Source organism: Poecilia reticulata, chromosome 2 (assembly GCF_904066995.2).
Source record: "Poecilia reticulata chromosome 2, P_reticulata-male-v2, whole genome shotgun sequence".
Taxonomy (NCBI): Eukaryota; Metazoa; Chordata; class Actinopteri; order Cyprinodontiformes; family Poeciliidae; genus Poecilia; species Poecilia reticulata.
The window spans coordinates 15,321,095-15,340,795 of NC_088831.1; the positions used below are offsets into that span (position 1 = coordinate 15,321,095).

General features: G+C 37.9%; 2 protein-coding genes across 2 annotated transcripts; one reads left to right on the top strand and one right to left on the bottom strand.

Moving 5' to 3' along the window:
• The first annotated feature begins 356 nt into the window (after window positions 1–356).
• Window positions 357–7,086, top strand: c2h2orf76 (chromosome 2 C2orf76 homolog). Its single transcript, XM_008438682.3, has 5 exons — window positions 357–685; window positions 2,325–2,375; window positions 3,641–3,678; window positions 6,123–6,204; window positions 6,767–7,086. The coding sequence occupies exons 1-5, from the start codon at window positions 523–525 to the stop codon at window positions 6,841–6,843; spliced, it is 411 nt and encodes a 136-aa protein (XP_008436904.1). The 5' UTR covers window positions 357–522; the 3' UTR covers window positions 6,844–7,086.
• A 1,745-nt stretch (window positions 7,087–8,831) lies between these two features.
• Window positions 8,832–18,507, bottom strand: marco (macrophage receptor with collagenous structure). Its single transcript, XM_008438671.3, has 13 exons — window positions 18,349–18,507; window positions 17,488–17,586; window positions 17,183–17,325; window positions 16,821–16,938; window positions 16,684–16,746; window positions 13,902–13,982; window positions 13,127–13,189; window positions 12,945–12,989; window positions 12,275–12,355; window positions 11,066–11,101; window positions 10,928–10,972; window positions 9,954–10,118; window positions 8,832–9,342 (listed from the first exon to the last, which is right to left on the bottom strand). Exons 1-13 carry the CDS (start codon window positions 18,449–18,451, stop codon window positions 9,212–9,214), a joined length of 1,173 nt encoding a protein of 390 aa, XP_008436893.1. The 5' UTR covers window positions 18,452–18,507; the 3' UTR covers window positions 8,832–9,211.
• Between the last annotated feature and the right edge of the window lie 1,194 nt (window positions 18,508–19,701).

Consider the following 19,701-nt stretch of genomic DNA (forward strand, 5'->3'; position numbering starts at 1 on the left):
TACTGACTGTTTGTGTGTGATATATTGACACAAAAACATCTACAACGTACTACAAGGAGTGGAGCGGTCCACTCCTGTTTACATGAGTGGGATGGCCCAACCACACAGCCACTTCACTGTTGGCTTGTTTGCAAAAGATGTTAATTCAATGTTGAATTATCATCACAAAGGTTGAATTTATGGTTAAGGTTGATAACTGATGGTTAGACACAGGTTAACAGAAGTGGCTTTTTGGCTCACTTATGTATTAAATGATAAAATACTGCCCTGTTTCTGTTTTATTCTTTTTTAATTGCCCTGCAGGCAGGAATTTATTCACACATACAGTTGCGCCCCTGCTTCCACACCGCCAGATGGCGACACTTAACCGTATGAATCCACTCGACAAGATGGAAGAGATGATGGATCGATTCGTCTGGTCTTAAACTTCTAGTTTCTGTTTTCCACATGAGCAGAGGCTTGATTTTATACTTTTAAACATTATACTTTTAAACACAGTTTTTTGTGTGCTGTTCTGGGCGGATGGCCGGTGAAAGATTATCTTATCCGGAGGACTTGGACGTTCCAGCTGTGGTCACAGTTCGTCTCATCAGGTCGTTTGAACAAAGAAACTTCAAGCCTGTGGTTTTCCAGCAGGTCAGCCTTAACCAGACCGTGCAGGACTTCATGCGCTGCGTGAGAGACGGTAAGTCGGGGGACCTGAAAGAGAGACACCTCGACCCATCGGAATATCCCATTTCTGGCTCAGCTCAAACTTTAAAATCTATTTCGGGTTGGTTTTTAAAATTAACTTCGAAATATTTTCCCTATTCTCAGAAGCAGAAATCATTTGTAGATGAAACTGCTTGTTTTACAAATGTAAGCGCATCAGTTCAAGGGAGGAAATCCCATCTCATTGTTGGAGGGAGGGGTCGGCCAAGTTATATACTATATTTTATGTTATATCCAGTGAAATATAACATAAAATTTGGTTTAAAAAGTTTTTAATGTGTTCAACCTGAAGGACCAAACATGACTAGTAAGTGGTAATGATCAACAAACGTGTGTTTTTCTTACAAACTGTTGAGACCCATAGAAGTCAAACTAAGATTTAAATATTGTTTAGATATCGGTTTGGTTCAGAGCCACTGATCTGGTCTCTGCTACGCCTTTACAAAAATGTGAGGCTCCAAATAAAAAGTTTTAATGAGTGACTCTATTTAATAAAATTCCTCAAATATTGATTTATTGTAGTGGCTCTCAATACAAGTTATGTGTTATTTAAATTATAAGTAGTTAAGTTGCTTTATTTTTAAACCTTCTTTGGTTTTTCCATGTCCTGGATGGCTGAGAACCAACAAGTAAATAGAAATAATGAATGTCTGGGAAGCATCATAACTTAAAGTTAATGCTCAAAGTACAAAGGTTTTTTTATAGAAAAATATCCAGATTTTATTTTGTAGATTTAAAAGCTGTATGTTGAAGATGGTAAGAAATAAAGGCATACCAACCTTTCTGTTTTTGTTTCTGCTCTATGTGTATCTGCTCCCACACTGAGCTGTCAGCTAGTGCTAACTCCCTCCTGTTTCAAACTCTTCTCATTAATGTAAGAGTTAAAGAGCTAAATATAATTGAGATATTTGCTACCTTTGACAAAAAAAAGTTTAAGTCTATATAAGCAATGTAGCCAGTTTTGCTAGTTTTGATTTCCAAGACATAATATGGCAGGTTAGCATGATTCAGCCAAAGGAATTAGTCAGCGCTGACCAATAGGGTCACGTCTTACATTGCTCGTCTTTAAGCCAGGATGTTCATGTGAGATTTGCAAGCAAAACTTTGATTCGCAGCCAAAAATAAGAAAATCGCAACCAAAGATTTCTGACATGCTCAAATAAGTTTGTTTTGCAAATAACAGTTTCACTTCATGAGACAAAAATTTGTGATTTTAATTTAAAAAAAAGTTATTTAAAATTTTTTTTGGTCATAAAAAAAATCATTACAGTTCCAACAGTTTTGATCACAGTTTTTCTAAATTGAGATTAGGATTTGTTGAATGAATAAATAATTGTGAACCAAATATAACTCCATATAAATATGCCTTATATACATATTACCCAGAAAGACTTTAAAAAAAAACTTGCAAGAAAAATATATCCTGACTATTTTTTGTGTTTTGCTGTGTGACAAATTTCAATATAAAAACTGCTTAATTAATTTAGCCTTTCAACATCTTCTATTTGTGCGCTCTACTACTCCCATGGTTTATTTTTAATAGATGGGAGGATCCTAACCTTATTACTAACCTTAAATAAAAAGCTTTAAGTTGAGACATACATTTCTTCCAGATATTGCCACAAGGGAAGGACTTCCTCCTCCTTTCAGAAAGTATGGATACGGTATGTTTGTTTTATTATTTTTACTGAAACAAAGTGTAATTGATTGTCAGTAGTGTTCTGTATTTTGTAAGAAGAAATACACAAAACGTTTAGAAAGGAGGTAACATCAGGTTAAGATGAAGCTCATAAATTTTAGCTTTTTGGATCCTAACTCAGATCCAGTTCTACTGTTACTTACTAAGGCCGTAAAAATTCCTTGCATGATTCCAGTACCTTGATTATTAAAATTCCCTGAGAACAATTATCTGCCTTGAAGCTTCTTAAATGATGTTTTATTATTTAGCGCCTGGGTTAGGGCTGGGTGAGTTTTCTATGTTGTGGAATGCTCTTATTTCCACCTACCAGGTGTTGATGAACACTAAATGTAGTGGCAAAATTTTCACATTTTTCCTTGGGGATTTTGTTGATTGATGATAATGTCCGCGTTTTTATAGTTTTTCTGGAGACCAACAAGCGTCCTTAAAATGTCTGGCGTCATACACAGAATACGACAGTCTTTCTCCTCCCAGAGCTGCTGCCTGGTGGCTGGTTCAGAGCGAACGGCCGGGGAGAGGTGAGGCAGATAAAGTATGGGGACATTTTTCTGCCATAATCCAAGAACACACATTTTCAGTCTGAAAACAGGATTTCATGTCTTTTGTCCTCAAAACTTTTAATGCTTTTGCTTTACATTTTCATTTTGGAAGCAGGACTTGTAGACTATAGAAAAAGGGATGCAGTAGTTTGCTATGAATTGTCTTCACTATGACTAGATGATAAAGTCAGAAAAAAGTTTTAATTAAGAAAAAAAATAGGGAGTGACAGGAAAGTAGGTCAGTTGCTTGCTTGACTTTGACAAACTTCACACACAGATGTGCTGTGGAATAAGGTGTGTTTTGGTTCAGCTCAAAAATAAAAAAGGCGACTTACACACAAACAGATCATCAGTAGAGCAGGTATTTAAATTAGCTAATCAACTAGATGGTGGGTGGTAGCTAATCTACCACAGGCACCATTTATTAATAATCGTAAAATATACATCAAGCCTAAAAACCCAAAACTGTCACTGAATGCTCTGTTCTATGTGGGGGATAATGTTTGAGTGTTTTTGGTGCTGAATCCTGATGCATAAAGTTGCGTTGTTGTCAATTGCTATGGCAACATGTAGCGTAAAGCCAACACGGAGAGCGAGAAAGAAGAATGAGTGGCTTTGAGTTATTTTATCAGCATGATTTTGTTTAGTATGCTGTTAAAACTCAACATATTCTGTTATTTTGTATTTTCAGACACTATGAAGATTATTCATCAAGCTCACGGTTCAAAGGTATTTGATGGAAAGTCACGCAATGCAGCATCAATAGGGTTTGTTTCTAAATAAAAAGACTTCTCACATTAAAATTTGTAGATAGTGTTGAATTATGTTGCTTAACCCCTTAACCCTCGCCCCCAGAATCACCAAAAACCCCTGAAAAGGCGTACGCAAATTAAATTAGCTGCTGTTCTTGATCAATTTGGAGTACATGCAAAGTCTTGGTCTCTTTATGAAGAAGACAAGCTAAGTTTTCCGTTTTTGCATTGCTGTCAAAAATACTTTAACTGTAAGTAGTTTGTAGCTATTATGTTTGTAACACAAGAGAAATTGAAAAATTTTGCTTCAGCCAGATTTTTCATTTTTATTTCTTGTAAATGCACATTGAGTGTTGAAAGTACAGACTGGAAAGTACAATGAATCTGTTGAATAAAGTATTCTGCTCGTGGATTTCAAGAATCATCAAAATGACACAAAAAAGAAATGTCATTTTGGACATGTTTATTTTTGAGGATGTACAGGTGTTGTCCAAGTGTGTCATTTTGAGTCTCCAAATGTCACACTTGGACAACATCTCTTCAAATGATTCTAACTCCTCAGTGCTTCAACATACAGTCACCAATGAGGCTCTAATGAAAGATAATGACCAGAGGAATCCTCTGGTAGACACAACATTACTGATAGTGGAAATTACTTATTTAAATAAAGTAGCATATCTGGGGGGCAGCGGGGGTCGCACGTACAGTCAGACCTCCTCCCCCTTCTTGTAATACGCTGTGTGCCCCCACCTGTCTGCCCTTCCACTCCCCCCAGCAGTCAAACGGTACGCTAGCACCCCCACGATCTTTCCTTTGACCCCCCCCCTTCTAATGCTATGCTCAGCCCCCAAACCTCCCCCTGCACGCTTAATGATACGCTAGCCCCCCCACCTTCACTCCTTTACCCCGGACTCCTCTCCTTCAACTCCCCCTCCCCTTCTAGAGATATGCTAGCCCCCCAGCTCTTCCAGCTGCCCATATCAAAAGCAAGAAGAACTTGCTTTTTATATGGGCAGCTTTTACATAATTTCAAATTCATTATCAAACTCGCATCTATAACTTCTTTAGCTTCTCTGATTTAGCATTCATTTATATTATTGATACAATAACATATTCGGTTCTCTTATTATAATCATAATGTGAGTTAATATAGGTGTTCTTCTGAAAAGAAAACAGGAATCATCCACGATAATATAAGTATTCTGCATTGGGTTTTATTCAAATACTCAATTTGTTTAGACTTCATTCTTTAAAACTTTCATGCATTAAAATAAGGAATAGTCTCAACTATTTTTATAAATCTGCCAGCTAGAAACTTACTTCCTCTTTTTTCAGGAAGCCTGCTGTTCCTGTTTCATGACATGGCAACACTCTCTCTGCCTGACTATGATTTTTTTATGGTTAAATACAAAAAGAAATAGTATTAAAGCAAAGTTTGCATGAGACAAAACAATAAAAACAACCTGATTTTATTGAAGTTTGAGTCTACTGTTGGGTCTAGGTGTTACTTTTGTGATTACATTTAAAATTAACTTCATGTATTGCTACTGCTAAGCTAAAATCTCCAGTACGTGGAAATGGAATGATCTCGGGTTTTCTTGATAAGTACGTCATAGAGTACTCTGTGAAGTACTCTATGAATGTACACAGTGTGTACTTCAAAGAGTACACAGTGTGTACTCTTTGAAGTAAAGAGTACACAATGTGTACTCTTTGAAGTACATAGTGTGTGCTTCATAGAGAACACGCTTCATGAGTTCAGAGGATTACAAACCTTCAAAAATGTGAGAATTGGGGCAGTACGCCTCTGTGTTGTAATTTTTACATCTAAAATGTTAGTAAAAAGTTCAGCTAGGACAAGGAATCGATTTTAAATGTGCAGTATAGGCATTCTTGCTTTCCAAATTCATTGCAGGAGATACTTGGCTGTTCAAATGTTTGTGACTTGGTGAATTCAGAGAAAGATTTGATAGTATTTACACATGTATTCCAGAGCTGAGAGTGTCACTGGTGTGTATTTACTGTCCAATTAGAGAAAGCTGCAATTTTTACAGACTGTCTGAGAAATGGAGTGATCAAATAAATCCAGGATCTGCAGCAACCCAGCTTTCAAAACCCCGTTGAAGGCTGGTAAACTGTGGTTACATCTATTTTTGCTGATGTCTCTTAACTAAGCGGTGTGACGGTGTAATGAATGGCTTGTATTAAACCTGTGGCAGGTTATTCTTTTAGAGATGTTGGGTTTCAGATTTTCTTTACCACAAACAAATCTGTTTTGCGCAAGATAAACTTGTACAAAAATCAAGACGCGTGTGGTATGAATTTTCACCCAGAACTGCTTCTTCAACTACTGATTTAAAAGGAAATATTTATTTTAAAGTTATACTAATAAAATGTACACATTTGGTTCTATTGTTTCAGACAAATGAGTTGGTAATGAGTTTGGATGGGGATGAAAAGTTAATTTTACAAGATGACCAAACCCTCAAAGCTGCTGGAGTTGGTAAGAACTTTTAATTGCTTTCCCTTTTGAATTCTCATTAGTATGTTTTACCCTCAACACCAAGTGAAATGCAGTGTTGTAGTTTTGTTCATTTTAATTTATTTGAAAATTGTGGAGGACAAATGCACTGTAAAGAACTTTATAATGCATAAATGTGAGAAAATCAACCTTCGGTTAGAAGTTTGTCACATTTTTATAGCCAAATTTGAAGCCAACAGTAACATATATAATTTTAGTCTCCTTTTTTCGCTAGAGCCCAATTACATTCAGACTGATATATTTCAAATGTTTATTTCTTTTAGTGTTGGTGATTTATTATTGACAACTAAAAAAAAATCCAAATCCAAATGCTTAAATCCCCATTAATGTGTATGCAGCTTGATTGATCATTGATCATTCAGGGTGAAAAGAAAATAATTCCTAACAGATGGGTGGTAAGACAATAAATGACACTGAGCGCTTTAATAATTGCACAGTAGTGTAATTTTATATGGCAATAATAATAAATTACCAGAACAAGCAGGTTAGGTTACTCTAAATATTTGACTTTTTTTCTCTCCAGCTAATGAAACAGAAGTGGGATTCTTCAGAAAAGAAGATTATGTTTTCTACAAAGCAAACCCCAAATCAAAATGGTGAGCAAACAGTGGAAGTTTTCAGCTTGGTTCTTCGTGGAACCACAGCCAGAATAACAACAACCAGGACTTTCCATTGTGATGTAAAAATGTGGGTGTTTTTTCTTTTTTTTTAGTTGATTTTAGTTGAAGGTATGACACTGACCTGTGGTTTCCCTTTATGTCTCTGATGCATGTTGCCATTGAAATGTAAATGTTTTGATTAATTTTACAAATATGTCAATAAACTTTGAATAACTGTTCCTAATTACTGTGTAACAGTACTAACACAATAAAGGTCATTTTATTTCTACAGCACATTTTCAGCAACAAGGCAACACAAAGTGCTTTACAGGAATTAAAGGGAAATACAAACAAAATAACAAACCAAAGAAAAGAGCAGAAGAAGAAAAATAATCAAATGTTGATCTAAAGTATAAACTAGGTGCTTTAGGGTTGATAAGTGTCCTCTGGTCTAATTCCTTTTCTGGGCCGGAGGAGTAGGAGTCTAAAACGTTGTTTTTCTGGATTCTTAGTTTGTTCTAATCCCTGTTCTTTGTTGTTAAATAAGTATAAGCAAGTATTCTCTGGACTTTCTGAATACTCTAAATTTGTAAAACTTACTATTATTTTTATTACTTAGTTTCTAAGTAATAATAAAAACTAAATGCTCCTGATCTGGAAGAATTTTTTTTTTCTTCTGGATTCTACGTTTGTTCTAATTCCTTTTCTGGAATTTTGTTCTATTTCTATGAAGAAAAAAAAAAAACTATTTTGTGGAGGGCCCCCTGTCGGTCAGGGGCCCTAGGAATTGTCCTAACTTTTCCCCCCTTTACGGCGCCCCTGCTCACATCCAACTTGCATCTCTGTTCACACCAACAGTCTGAGTGTTCGCTAGTTCGGCCAAGTCCGTCACAAACTTGTCGATAAGCCAGGAATCCACAAGCTCCAAACAGCAGAAATCCTGTTATCACGAATAAATCCAGGGTGAATCCCACCGGATGTGTCCCCGCAGGACAAGAGGGCTCTCCTGTGCCCAGACTTTTCGTTGAGAAAATTTGATCAATTGCATTGATAATTTGTAGATTTGGATGATCTGCAAAGAAAGGCTCCAAAAATATAGAAAAAGACAAACAGAGCAAGCAGGTCGGGCATGGGCAGGGAGGGAGCAGAGGAAAAAAGCGTCCACCTTCACTGAGAGCAAGAGAGGAAAAAAACATCAATATACTACAATGCAGTATGACTGCCAAGTTATTAAATGATGGTGTTAAACATGAAAATGTGTTTATTGGATTTAAGATCTATTGGTGTCTTCCTTGAGGTTCTGCTACATTGTGGCACTGCCCTTTACTGCTGTTGATGGCCATTGTTTTTGGATGGACTGTGAGATTGAACTGGCACTGTTTAATTATTTTACCACTGAAATAATTGTACAAGACTGAATCAAGTCAGTCCATCATACAGAGTCCAAATCAAGAACATTGGATTCCTAATCGATATACATTAAGTTCAGTTTATTCATCAAATTGATAACATGATCCTCACAGTGCTGCCTGCTTTGTCCAGATCACAGCGGGTTTGTTGAAGCTGGTGTGTGACTTCAACTCCATGGCGATAAGCAAACTGCAGGGCTCCTGATATGCGCTTGTGCTTATTCAGGTGGACCAACAGTGGCTTTCTTGCTATATTTAGCGACATTTCAGACAAAAAAATTGGTATCGGCCAAAATGAAAATCAGCAGGTCAGGCTTTTTAAAGATCAGTAACAAGGAATCGGCCGGAAAACTGCAGTCGATGCAGCTCAACACACATATCCATGACATTCTTTGATTAAATAAATGTCAAATAATTTAATCAATTACATTATTTGAATGTAATTGATTAAATTCAGGGCAGACTCTGTGCCTTCAAACAATTTTAATTGGAGAAGTTTCATATAACTTATAAGTTAAAAATACAGTTTGTTTTAAATGCATAAATTATCAGAAACAAACAACATATCACCAACTACAGCTTAGAGTAACACGTCGATTTATTCATGCAGCAGCCATGTGGCCTGATGTAAAAACATTTAACTAGACAATAGCAAACATTGAGAAGTTTTAATTATTGTTGTCAAACGTTATAAAAAAAAACAAGTTTTGAAGGCAAAAAAAGCATAATCTGTGTAATGTTCAATGCTAAATACACCCAAAAAGATTAAGTTAAGGGTCAGATTGTTTATGCATAATGTGGGACCTACTCCGAGAAGATGGTGTCTCTAAAGTTATGGTCTGATAGTGTATAACTCAAGCGATACGACTGGAAAGAAAACCATGAAATAATGTGATACATTTCAGTCTAACATAAAGACTACAAAGTTAACTTTTGCACAGTTTAATCTCTCTTGTGCCTCTATGTACAGAGTACTCCCACATCCTCATCATGATTACAGTTGTGAGCACCAACTTCATTGTGTGGACAGTCAAAGATGTCCGACTCTGCTCCTGTGCATTGCAGCTCATCCAACCAGATCTTACCGGCACCTAAAAGCAGACATGCATTAATGAGACACTTCTTTAAGGAAATCTTTATTTAAGTATCCGACTAGTCGTAGGATGGTATTTTGTTCCTTCTTTTCTATTTTATGTTCTACTTATGGCAAAGTTTATTTTGAGTTGAACTGTGTTATTGCAGAAAATATCAGGAGATTCCCAAAAGGTATTAATAAAATGTTTGGGATGGAGGCCTGAAGAGTGCTGCATCTCTCAGATCAGCCAATTGGCTTGTTGATCATTTTCTCCTCCTCTGCTAGGTACTGCTCTACTTCTGAAAGGAAAATCAGACACTTTGATCCGCTTCTTTACTATTTGTATTTCCATTTTGCAGAATTTCTTTCCACATCTGAGTGAAAAAGCATCCACACATTTACACAATAATGGTGACAAGCGACACTGTAGCCACAGCTGTCCTATTCTGAGTAATGGTGAGTCTGCCTTTCAGTCTCAGACCTGCCTTCACCAGGTAGGTGAAGTGTCTCTCACAAGGACGAACCAGCAAACCCACCAGTTACAAGATAAAGCCCTAGCAATGGCTGCCCACCCACATGGCCCCCAAAAATGGAGAATTAAGATCCTCTACTGAAAAAACGGCTCACCTGGGGAAGCACCGAAGGTGTTAACGACAGTCTGGAACCCTAGCATCTTACAGATCACTCTCCCATCTAAAGGTCCAAAGCTGTCGTCACAAATGGTGCCCCAGACGTTATTGTGCATGACTTCCACTCGTCCTCTGTTTGGTCCAGGCACCAGACGCACTTTGACTGGGGAGGCACAAAGTTTAAGATTAAAAGTTATTTGGATGTGAATTAACACCAATAGAAATGACTAACTGTAAAAACACTCGCATACTAGCTAGTGTCAGATAAAGAATCATTGTAATGTCTGAAATCTGGTTGGCCATATTTAACATATGTTGGAGGAATGGAAAGATGTATAAAAAGATAAACCTGAAGGAACTGACAGAGTGCAGGGAAACTGCAAGACAACCATTTAACATGTTCACCAGTGTAAAACACTTGTATGTAGAAAATATCCTGTATCAAGCGATGATTTATTAATGGCTAATAACTTAATAATTCTACCCACTTTAAGTGTAATAAAGGGAGTAACTATAATGTAATGATTACATTACAGTCAGTAATGTAACAAGTTATTACAGTTAAATCATAAATCAATTAGTTGGATATAATGTTTCGTTCTGTACATCAAATCAACCAGGATAATTACTATACGGCTCATATGTCTCCAACTAGCTTCAAATGCTAAATGCTGAGAATGTACATGCCACTTTTCCATCTATGCCAACAAATGAAAGCAGCCGCTGCTAGAGCCACATTCATCTGGCTGAAGCTGGAATGGAGACCACACAGACTGCAGGACTAATCTGAGCCACACGCTCCCACACTTTAACTAATTACCACTTTCTCCTACTCTCCAAAATAGTAACTGCGATTTTCTTACCCCATTAATTTGGTTTAGTTGATATTTACATCAAACCCAACAGATCAAATGTCTTTTTGTTTTTCGTAGCTGCTGTGTTTTAGCTGTTCTCTCTGCTATAGTTACTTACTCTGTTTTCCTGACTCGCCCTTTTCTCCTGGCGGTCCAGGTGGACCTGTGGGTTTGAGGGAATGGAGGAAAAAGTGTTGCATCTAATTCAGCTGATTAAATAGTTCACAGCAAAATGAATCATAGGGTGTGCACATACCCTCAGTCCCATTAAATCCAACAGGTCCTCTTGGACCTGGTAAAACAATACAAAGCACAAACATTGAAACAAAAGCTGTTGGGATTTAAAAAAAACAAAACAACAAAACATCTTTTCAAACATTGAAAAAAAAAGACCCATAACCATTTTTGTCTGTCCGTCATTCAGTCAGGCTAAACCTTTTATAATATTGAATTAAATTTGGAACTAATTCTTGTTCATGCTGACATGACAACAGTGGATATGATGAAAATAACTCTTCAGGTCTGGTTTATACTTGGGGGGGGGTACAATTTCTGGATGCTTGACAGCACCATGCTCAATGTTTATCTGTTAAAGGTTATGATGCAAAGAAACCGCCTGGGAATGACCAGCTGTCCTACCGATCAGGAAGAAGACCGCTGCAGCGTCCTAGAGCTGCTTTGTGAAGATTCAGTCAAATGTGTCTGATTCCAAAAGCAAAATAAAAAGCAAGATTGTAGTGTTCAAATGTAATCTTGGATTAACAGCTTATGTGCTGAAAAAATGTCCTTTTATCAGCACATAAAATGGAGATAGACAGTGGCTGCTGTTGTATTCAGAGGAAAAAGGGGGAAGCTTGAAAGAGTTAAAAAGCCGTCACAAAGGAGTGGCAGCATCATGAGTTAGTGCTTTGCTGCAGGAGGAACCGTTGCAGTTTGCAAAATACAGTAGATTGTATTATGAGGAAGTGGTCTCTCTTCCCACTGTGGGTCATCAAGCTCACTACCTCAACTCTGTCGAAGCTGGGAATTATTGGCACAAAGTTCTTGGGGTTAGAGAGGACCAGCCTTAGTTTATTTCTCTCAGCTCCACAGTTTGTGGCTGCAGGCCCCACATTGTCTGTGGTGAAAGGGAAGTTTCTTCTTTTGTCTTCTCACACCAGGAAAGAAAGAAAGAAAACGTCTTCCTCTGTTGTGCAGATGGAACGTAAAGCAGACACATGTTGTCTCTCTCTCCCATTATTGTCACAGTTAGCAAATATATATAAATGCAGTAGTTCTAACCGACCGAAAATATGGTGAGGAATAAAATGGTTGAGTCATTTTATGCATGACTGCATAGTCTGTATGACTGTAAACAGACTATATATGCACTTGTTTTCTGTAGCTTCTAAATCCTGTCAGATAAACAAACTAAAAACTATCACTTAAATGCATTTATAAAGTATATATTGTGTAATGTGATGACCTGGGGGTCCCTGAGGACCAGCGCTCCCAGGGTCTCCTTTCTGTCCTTTAAATCCAGGCATACCAGGGAGTCCAGGCATCCCTGCAGAAATCAAGAACAAAATATATTGTGTGAAATACACAAACCTTTACAGACATTCTGTTGGAGGGCACAGACACAAACACCCCAATGCATTTGTGGCATTATCTGGTGAATTTAATGATACCTCACTCTCTTCAACACTGCCAACATTTCACCAGTCTGTCAGATTTATAATTCGCTTTATGCTAATGTCAAGGATGCAAATGTCTCAAAACCAAGATCTCCTCTGGGGAAAACAAATCATAATCTTGTTGATCTCTGCTCTATGAACCCCTGGTTAAAGGGCTACCTGTTAAGAAGATGGCTGTTAGGAGGTGGTTGCAGGAAGACATTAACACAGGGGAGCCCAAAGTGGGTCCTGGAGGGCCGGCATCCTGCATGGTTTAGTTCTCTCACCTGGATCCAATGAGGCTCATTAGAGGCCTAAGAGGAACATTGACTTGAACAATGAGGCTCATTAGAGGCCTAAGAGGAACATTGACTTGCTGAAACGGTTGTTACTACCACCAGGGAGAGAACTAAGACATGCAGGATGCCGGCCCTGCAGGACCTTCTTTGGGTATCACTGCATTAACACAAATTTGGATACCTTTTGTTCCAGACACCCCAGAGTCTCCTTTTTCTCCACGAGGGCCTGTAGTCATAAAAATGGATAACACAAGTCAAAAACTGTAAGGAGATTGTCTACTGCTAAACCAGAGGGACAACAATTTATCAAACAAACAAAAAAACTTCACATGCTGTCAGACAAGGTCAGTGTGTATTCATTACCTGGGGCTCCTGGGTCCCCCTTATTGCCTGGTGCTCCTGGATTCCCAGCTGAACCTGTGGGACCTACAGTGGCACACACACACACACACACACACACACACACACACACACACACACACACACACACACACACACACACACACACACACACACACACACACACACACACACACACACACACACACACACACACACAGAGCAAGTCAAGCTGTTAGATTTTTTTTCAAGATTTTTTTGTTTGACTAATACGCCATCTGTAAAAATATGTTCTGTCTTCCCTTTAAATAGCAGCGTCAGCAATATTACTGATGAGCCTCACAGATTAAAGGGGGAAGAGACACTTCAATCTGCTGACACACTTTTTATTCACGAGTTAAAGGAGTTCACATTCAGTCCCTATTAAGCATGTAAAGCTAGAGATAAGTTTATTTTACTTTGGTTTGGCAAACTTCACTTTTAGTTCCGTTTTCCCGTATGACAGTAAGAGTAAGCAGGTCAGTCTAATTTGCCCTTAGTTGTGAGCGTTTCAAGTAGCTAGTAAACTATCCACTGTCTCCCCACGTTGCTCTGTGACGGAGTGGATCCTGCTTTTTACCCACTGACCTCTAGATCCCAGCTGACTGAGACTCTGAATCATTACGCAGATATAGAAAAGTATCAGAGAGGAGATGGCTCTACATGCCAGTCATAACATAGATTATGCACATTTCAATTTCAATTTGCTAATCTCTTTGACCACTTGACATCATTAGTGTAACTGAAAACTAAAACTCACCAACTGCACCAGCAGCCCCTGGTTCTCCTTTGAGTCCCGTTCCACCCTTCAGGCCTGAAGGGCCAGGGACCCCGCTGTCACCTGTCAAACAGAAGAGCAACCTGTTCTCTGGTGTACAACGCATCACACCGAATGAAGAACATGAACAGTAAAATAACTGCTTCGCTCACAATGGGTGGAACAATGAATAAGTAGAACAAACACCAGATTTGTCAAATTTAACCAACAAATAACTGAGACTTGGAAACAACTGGATTTCATAATGGGACAGTGATCATGAACACAAATCCATCATGATTCCTGGGTTTGGACCGGAAACGGTGGGCTAACACATAATATGAACTCTATTAAGGATTTATGGGAAGGGGATTCTGTGGTTTTGATATTTGCACTAATAACTAGATTTATTCAATTTAATTTCAATTCAGTTTACTGATAAAGTGCTAATTCACAACGAATCTCAAGGCACTTTACAAAAGAATGTTTTCAATTCAATCACACATACGTTCCAAATGATCCAAGTTATCAAACAGAACAATATGCTAAATTAATTGTTCAAAGAAGTTTAAAACATTTCTAAGGAAACCCAGCAGGTCACTCTCCCACTGGATAATCGTGTAGCGCTTACGTTGTCATTAACTTTACTGATATCCCTTATATTGAGCATCTATTTAGCGACAGTGGAGAGGAAAACCCCCCTTTAACATGAAGAAACCTCCAGCAGAACCAGAACCAGAAGCCATCTGCCTCGACTGACTGCAGGTTTGAGAAGACGGAGCAGAATGAACAAGAAGAAACAGATGAACTGATGTAGGGTTAGTTTTGATGCTGATGAATGTAAAAAGTTAATAGCAGGAAAGAAACATTAGGTGATGGCAGCATTATCTCAGCTGATGATCCAGACCAGGCGTACCTTCTATGGAGAGAAAAATAACTGAGAAAACAAAACGTTAACAGTAAAAATAGCAAAGTGGAAAGTAGCAGAAGAAAGTGAGAACAAGTGGTCAGTTTGTCTTCCTCAGTCTTACAGAAATAACAGAATAATATTCTGTAATCAGAGTTACAGAAATAACTCAGGATAGCTTAAGCCAGTCTAACTATCAGCTTTATCAAAAAGGAAAGTTTTAAGCCTGGTCTTAAAAGTAGACAGGCAGTCTGCCTCACACACTAATATTCTCACCACACACCTCTGCACCCATCAGCATCCTGTACACATATATTTCCTATCAGATAACAGGAATACAATTCCACTGTTACACTCATGATACATGGACTATAGGCATGTTTTCAGAACATAGACATTTGGATAACTTGACAAGTTATCCAAATGGAAACAGACTAAGTTTCTTTTCCATGGAAAAGAAACTTAGTCTGTCAGTTACACAGCTGGAGGGTATTAAAGGACCTTTGTGTTATTTTTAACAAGGACGTTTCTTGCTTAATATTCTAATTAGAATATTTCGCAAAAGAGGAATATGTCTTTCCTTTCATCTCAGAAAGTGAAACTTGTGTATTATATAGAATCATACATAGAGTATATTCCAAACTCTTGGCTCCTGTAATTTTGATTAACATATTTAACAGATATAATGAGAAGCCAAAGGTTTGTGTATCCGAAAATGAAAACAATCTGGAAAAGGTCATTAATGGAGATGTATGGAGTCACATCCTCATCAGCTAATTAACTCAAAACAACTTGACAGATATGACCTGCAGGCAGCCATAAGCTACATGGGCTTTCATCCCATCTATCCAGTGCAACAGGCAGGTTGCCTCCATGCCACGTCGCACTGATGCAGTAATTCATGCAAGAGGAGACCCAACCAAGACCACAAGAAATGTTCATACTGAACCCATGGGAAGGCTGGCCAATGTCACCTCACACAAATGTTTTACATTTGTGTTAAAACATCTGTCTTTGATAGGTCTAAGGGGATATTTTCAATTTTCTGAGACATTGACTTTTGGTTTTCTTAACTTGTAAGCTGTAGTCATAAACAATGCAAAACATAAAAGCTTCAGAGTAATAAATTTCAATAAAATACCCATTTCACTTTCTGAGGTGAATGGCAAGCAAATAGTGCAGTTTTACACAATATTATAATTTCTTTTAGTTCCAGTCCATATCCAGAACCAAAGGAGCCTTTTAGATGAAACATCAGCAAGAAACAAGAAAGAAGTTCACTTGATGCTATTTAAGCACTTAGGATGAAAACATGGATTCATTTTTTAATAAGGGGAAAAATAATATTTTAGCAGAAGGCAACCTGTGAAACATACCAACCTGGAGTCTGTCCAAGAGAGTAAATCTCAATGTCCAGATTTTTTGTGAAATCCAATCAAGGGCAGAGCAACTATAACAAATAAACTTTTAAAATCAGTTCTTATTAGTCATGTAACAAGACAAACTCTCTCCTCAGTTGTTGCATCCTTGGCACACCAGCAGTGCTCTCAGGTTTGGATAAGGTTGGAGTGATCACATGTTTTAACTAATCATAATTCTCACATCAGCTGTAGGAGGTCATGTTAAGTGAGACTCACTGTAATTACTGTATTCAAAGGATCCCTATAATTGTCCAAGGACCAAATAAAACCACATATTAGTGTTGCAGTGTAAAACCCCTTTCAACATATTTTTTTATCCTTTTGTTAACATGTCAAAAACCAAATGTGAGCAGTAAGAGTGTGGCCAAACAGGACTCTTGTTTTGAGAGATGCACTCAAAAATCTGAATGTGACTTTTCACATTCATGTCAGTAACGTCGGGTTAAGATGGACTCACCTTTTGGGCCTCTCTCTCCTTTCGGACCTGGTCGTCCGGGTATTCCGTTTACACCTGGTAAGCCTAAAGGCACAAAATAAATTTATTCAAGCGATATTTTTGACCTCAGCTCGGTTTCCCTACACAAATGTGTGTACCTGTTTTGATTTTAATGTTTGTTAGTTTGTTTTCCAGGTTGTGGTTGCTGGTATTGAGCAAGTTCAGGTCGCCCCTTAATCTTTGCAGCTGGCCTTCCTCACCACACAGGCTCTTGACCTGTTACCATGGTAACCAAAAGACGATGCGTTTACATGTAAATAATAAATAACAGGTTACATATAGCCTAATTAAAATACCTACATTGGTCATTAGAAGTTCTAACTTATTGGAAGACACATTTATATTTTGAGTTTTTGAAATTATTGTTTTTTTTTGTTTTTTTTTACTCAAGTCCGCACCGCTGAAAACAAAACTCAGAACCGGCTGTGTTAATCTGTGAAATATACAAATGCATCTCAACCTGATTTTGCAAAATCCATAAGTGGCTCTTCAGGCTCTTGGCTTCTTGGCTGTTGTTCTGGACAAGAAGGTTGAGGTCGAGGTCGTTGTTGCTGAGGGCGTCATGATAAGGCGCTTCCCCCTGTGATGCTGGGCTCAACACAACTAGGGCCAGAAATAATTATTTTATTAAAACATCTAGGGATTTTAGGACTAACATAAGTTACATCATGTTTACGTTTTTTATTTTTTTTAAATTGTTACATCTGAATTAAAAGTAACTTAAAACCGAACTGTGGATTCAATCCAGATTTTTTTTGTCTGTACCTTTATAAATGAGAAAGGCATCGAGCGCTGTCTGTAAGATGACCAAGATAATTATCACAGTAAAACTCCACTGTCTTCTGGAGGGGGCTGGTTTCAGATCTGAAATGCAAAGAGAAAATGCACATTGACAGATGTTGACCTCTGTGGAGCAGGAGAAAGTCGCCGCTTTGTGACTTTTACAGTGCAGATCATCAAACAGAAAGAAATTCTCCCGGTTTTAAAGGAAGATATATTTGGACGCGCCACTTAATTACCAGACAAGTTTATGTCACTGAAATGTTGAGCTACATTATTAAAGTAATTTACAAATGCAGAGGAGCTGTTTCTGCCTCCAGCAATATAAATAAACTGAACGTATTCACTGGTAGAGGGTCAACATGCCTTGAGCCAATGCTGTAACCACGCAGCTATGAACTCTGAAATTTAGATTTAGTGTAGTGTGATGGCGAGGTGCTGATTTTTATTGTACTTTTTGAAAGTGTAACCCCACAAAATCAATTAATTGAAAAATAGTAAAAAAAATATATATATATATATATATATATATATGTGTATATGTACTTTCAAAAAGTACAATATATAGCTCTTTGTGTTTCTTTCCTGCTTTCAGCTGTTCATATAAATGTTGGAAGACACGAATAAATGTTTGGAAATCTGCAAATTTCCAGTCATAACTACAGTCAAAGCAAACATTTTAGCAAAGTAAAACTCTGGTCAGGATAAAATGACAGTCTTTAGTTGGGTCCACTGCATGTAAATATATCCAAGGTTAGCTAACACAAGTAGTTTTTTTGTGTGTAATTTACCAATATCTACAACTTCTCCATTAATCTGCTGTGAGAGGTTCTGACTGGGGCTCACCATCGTGCTGGAAGCTGTAGTGCTCCGTCTTGCTCAGCGACATGTCGAATAGTGGATTATAATGTGTGACCTGGTCCATTGTCTCGTCCACTGATGTCTCCATTCTCACTGCAGTTTGACGTCTGCCTACTTCTTGCTTAAGTAGTTCTTGATGTTGGGAAAAGATTTCCTCTCAGGATTGCAACATAACACTCATGAAACTGCATAGATGAGCACAAAGAGGGGAAGCGGAAAAACTTTGATTTTGACTCTGTGTGTTGTGCTGCCCCACAACACACTGGGGTGTTGTGGGGCAGCATTGGGCATTACAGGTAGCATTGGGCATTACAGGTAGCGTTGGGCATTACAGGTAATAACCCTATCTCTGTAGGGTGTTATTACACCCTACAGAGATAGGGTGTAATAACACCCTATCTCTGTTCCTGCGATACAGAGATAGAAAAAAGTCCAAGTCTTCTTTTCTGAGAATGTTGTATTACTTTTAATTCTATTTAAAATTGTGTGTTTTTTCCCCCCTCCATCAACTCATTGGTATCTGCCTTGACTTTTCTTATTTTAATGAGTCAGGGAAGAAAATGCTGATGGTCCTATTAGATTTGTCAAAAGTACAAAATGTCCAAGCATGACTCATTTTCTTTTGAATCAGAATGCAGAAGTTGCATGGTGTGGCACAACGCCTGACCTCCACCAATCAGCAAATGAAAAGAAAAATTATCTGGAAAATTTATAGCATGGAACAAATTCCATTTTCTCTGTCATACACTATCAAGAAAGGGGAAGAATACCAGTAATATCCTGTAATAACCTCTGACCAACAAGGAACTTGAAGGGTATTCAAGTTCCAGTTCCTTGAATACCCTTCAAGTTCCTTGAATACCCGATCAGATCGAGTCGATCAGAATCAAAACTGATCGACTCGATTCTTGATCTGATCTATTCCATTTACATCTGGAGGCTCAACCTTACACACCTGTCTGTTATGAGGAGCTTGTCTGTCTGTCCTCATGTTTATTCTTTTTGTTTTGCTGTTGTTTCTAAAAAACGATTTAAAAAAAGAAGTGGAAAAATTAACCCCATTCACTATTCCAATCAGAGTTTAAATTGTTTTTGTTTTTTTAAACACACCTTTTGATCAACATCCACTTTTACTTTTGGGTGGTTGAGGGAAAGTATTTATTATGTTTGAATTTTGGTTTTTCACTCTAGCTGGAGATAGGCACCAGCTACCCTCCCGACCCCAATGAGGGACGAGGGTGTCAGAAAATGGATGGATGGATGGATGGATTTAGCCTTTTAGTAGAAATAAAACTGAGTTTTTCAGCATATTCTAAAATAGAAATGGTACTTCAGATC

Coding starts and splice junctions, on each gene's coding strand:
- c2h2orf76 (XM_008438682.3), top strand. CDS start 523: ATGGCCGGTGAAAGATTATCTTATCCGGAGGACTTGGACGTTCCAGCT. Junction 686..2,324: donor CATGCGCTGCGTGAGAGACG/GTAAGTCGGGGG, acceptor CATTTCTTCCAG/ATATTGCCACAAGGGAAGGA. Junction 2,376..3,640: donor TTTCAGAAAGTATGGATACG/GTATGTTTGTTT, acceptor TTGTATTTTCAG/ACACTATGAAGATTATTCAT.
- marco (XM_008438671.3), bottom strand. CDS start 18,451: ATGGAGACATCAGTGGACGAGACAATGGACCAGGTCACACATTATAAT. Junction 13,190..13,901: donor AGGGGCTGCTGGTGCAGTTG/GTGAGTTTTAGT, acceptor GTGCCACTGTAG/GTCCCACAGGTTCAGCTGGG. Junction 10,119..10,927: donor GGGCGAGTCAGGAAAACAGA/GTAAGTAACTAT, acceptor GTGCCTCCCCAG/TCAAAGTGCGTCTGGTGCCT.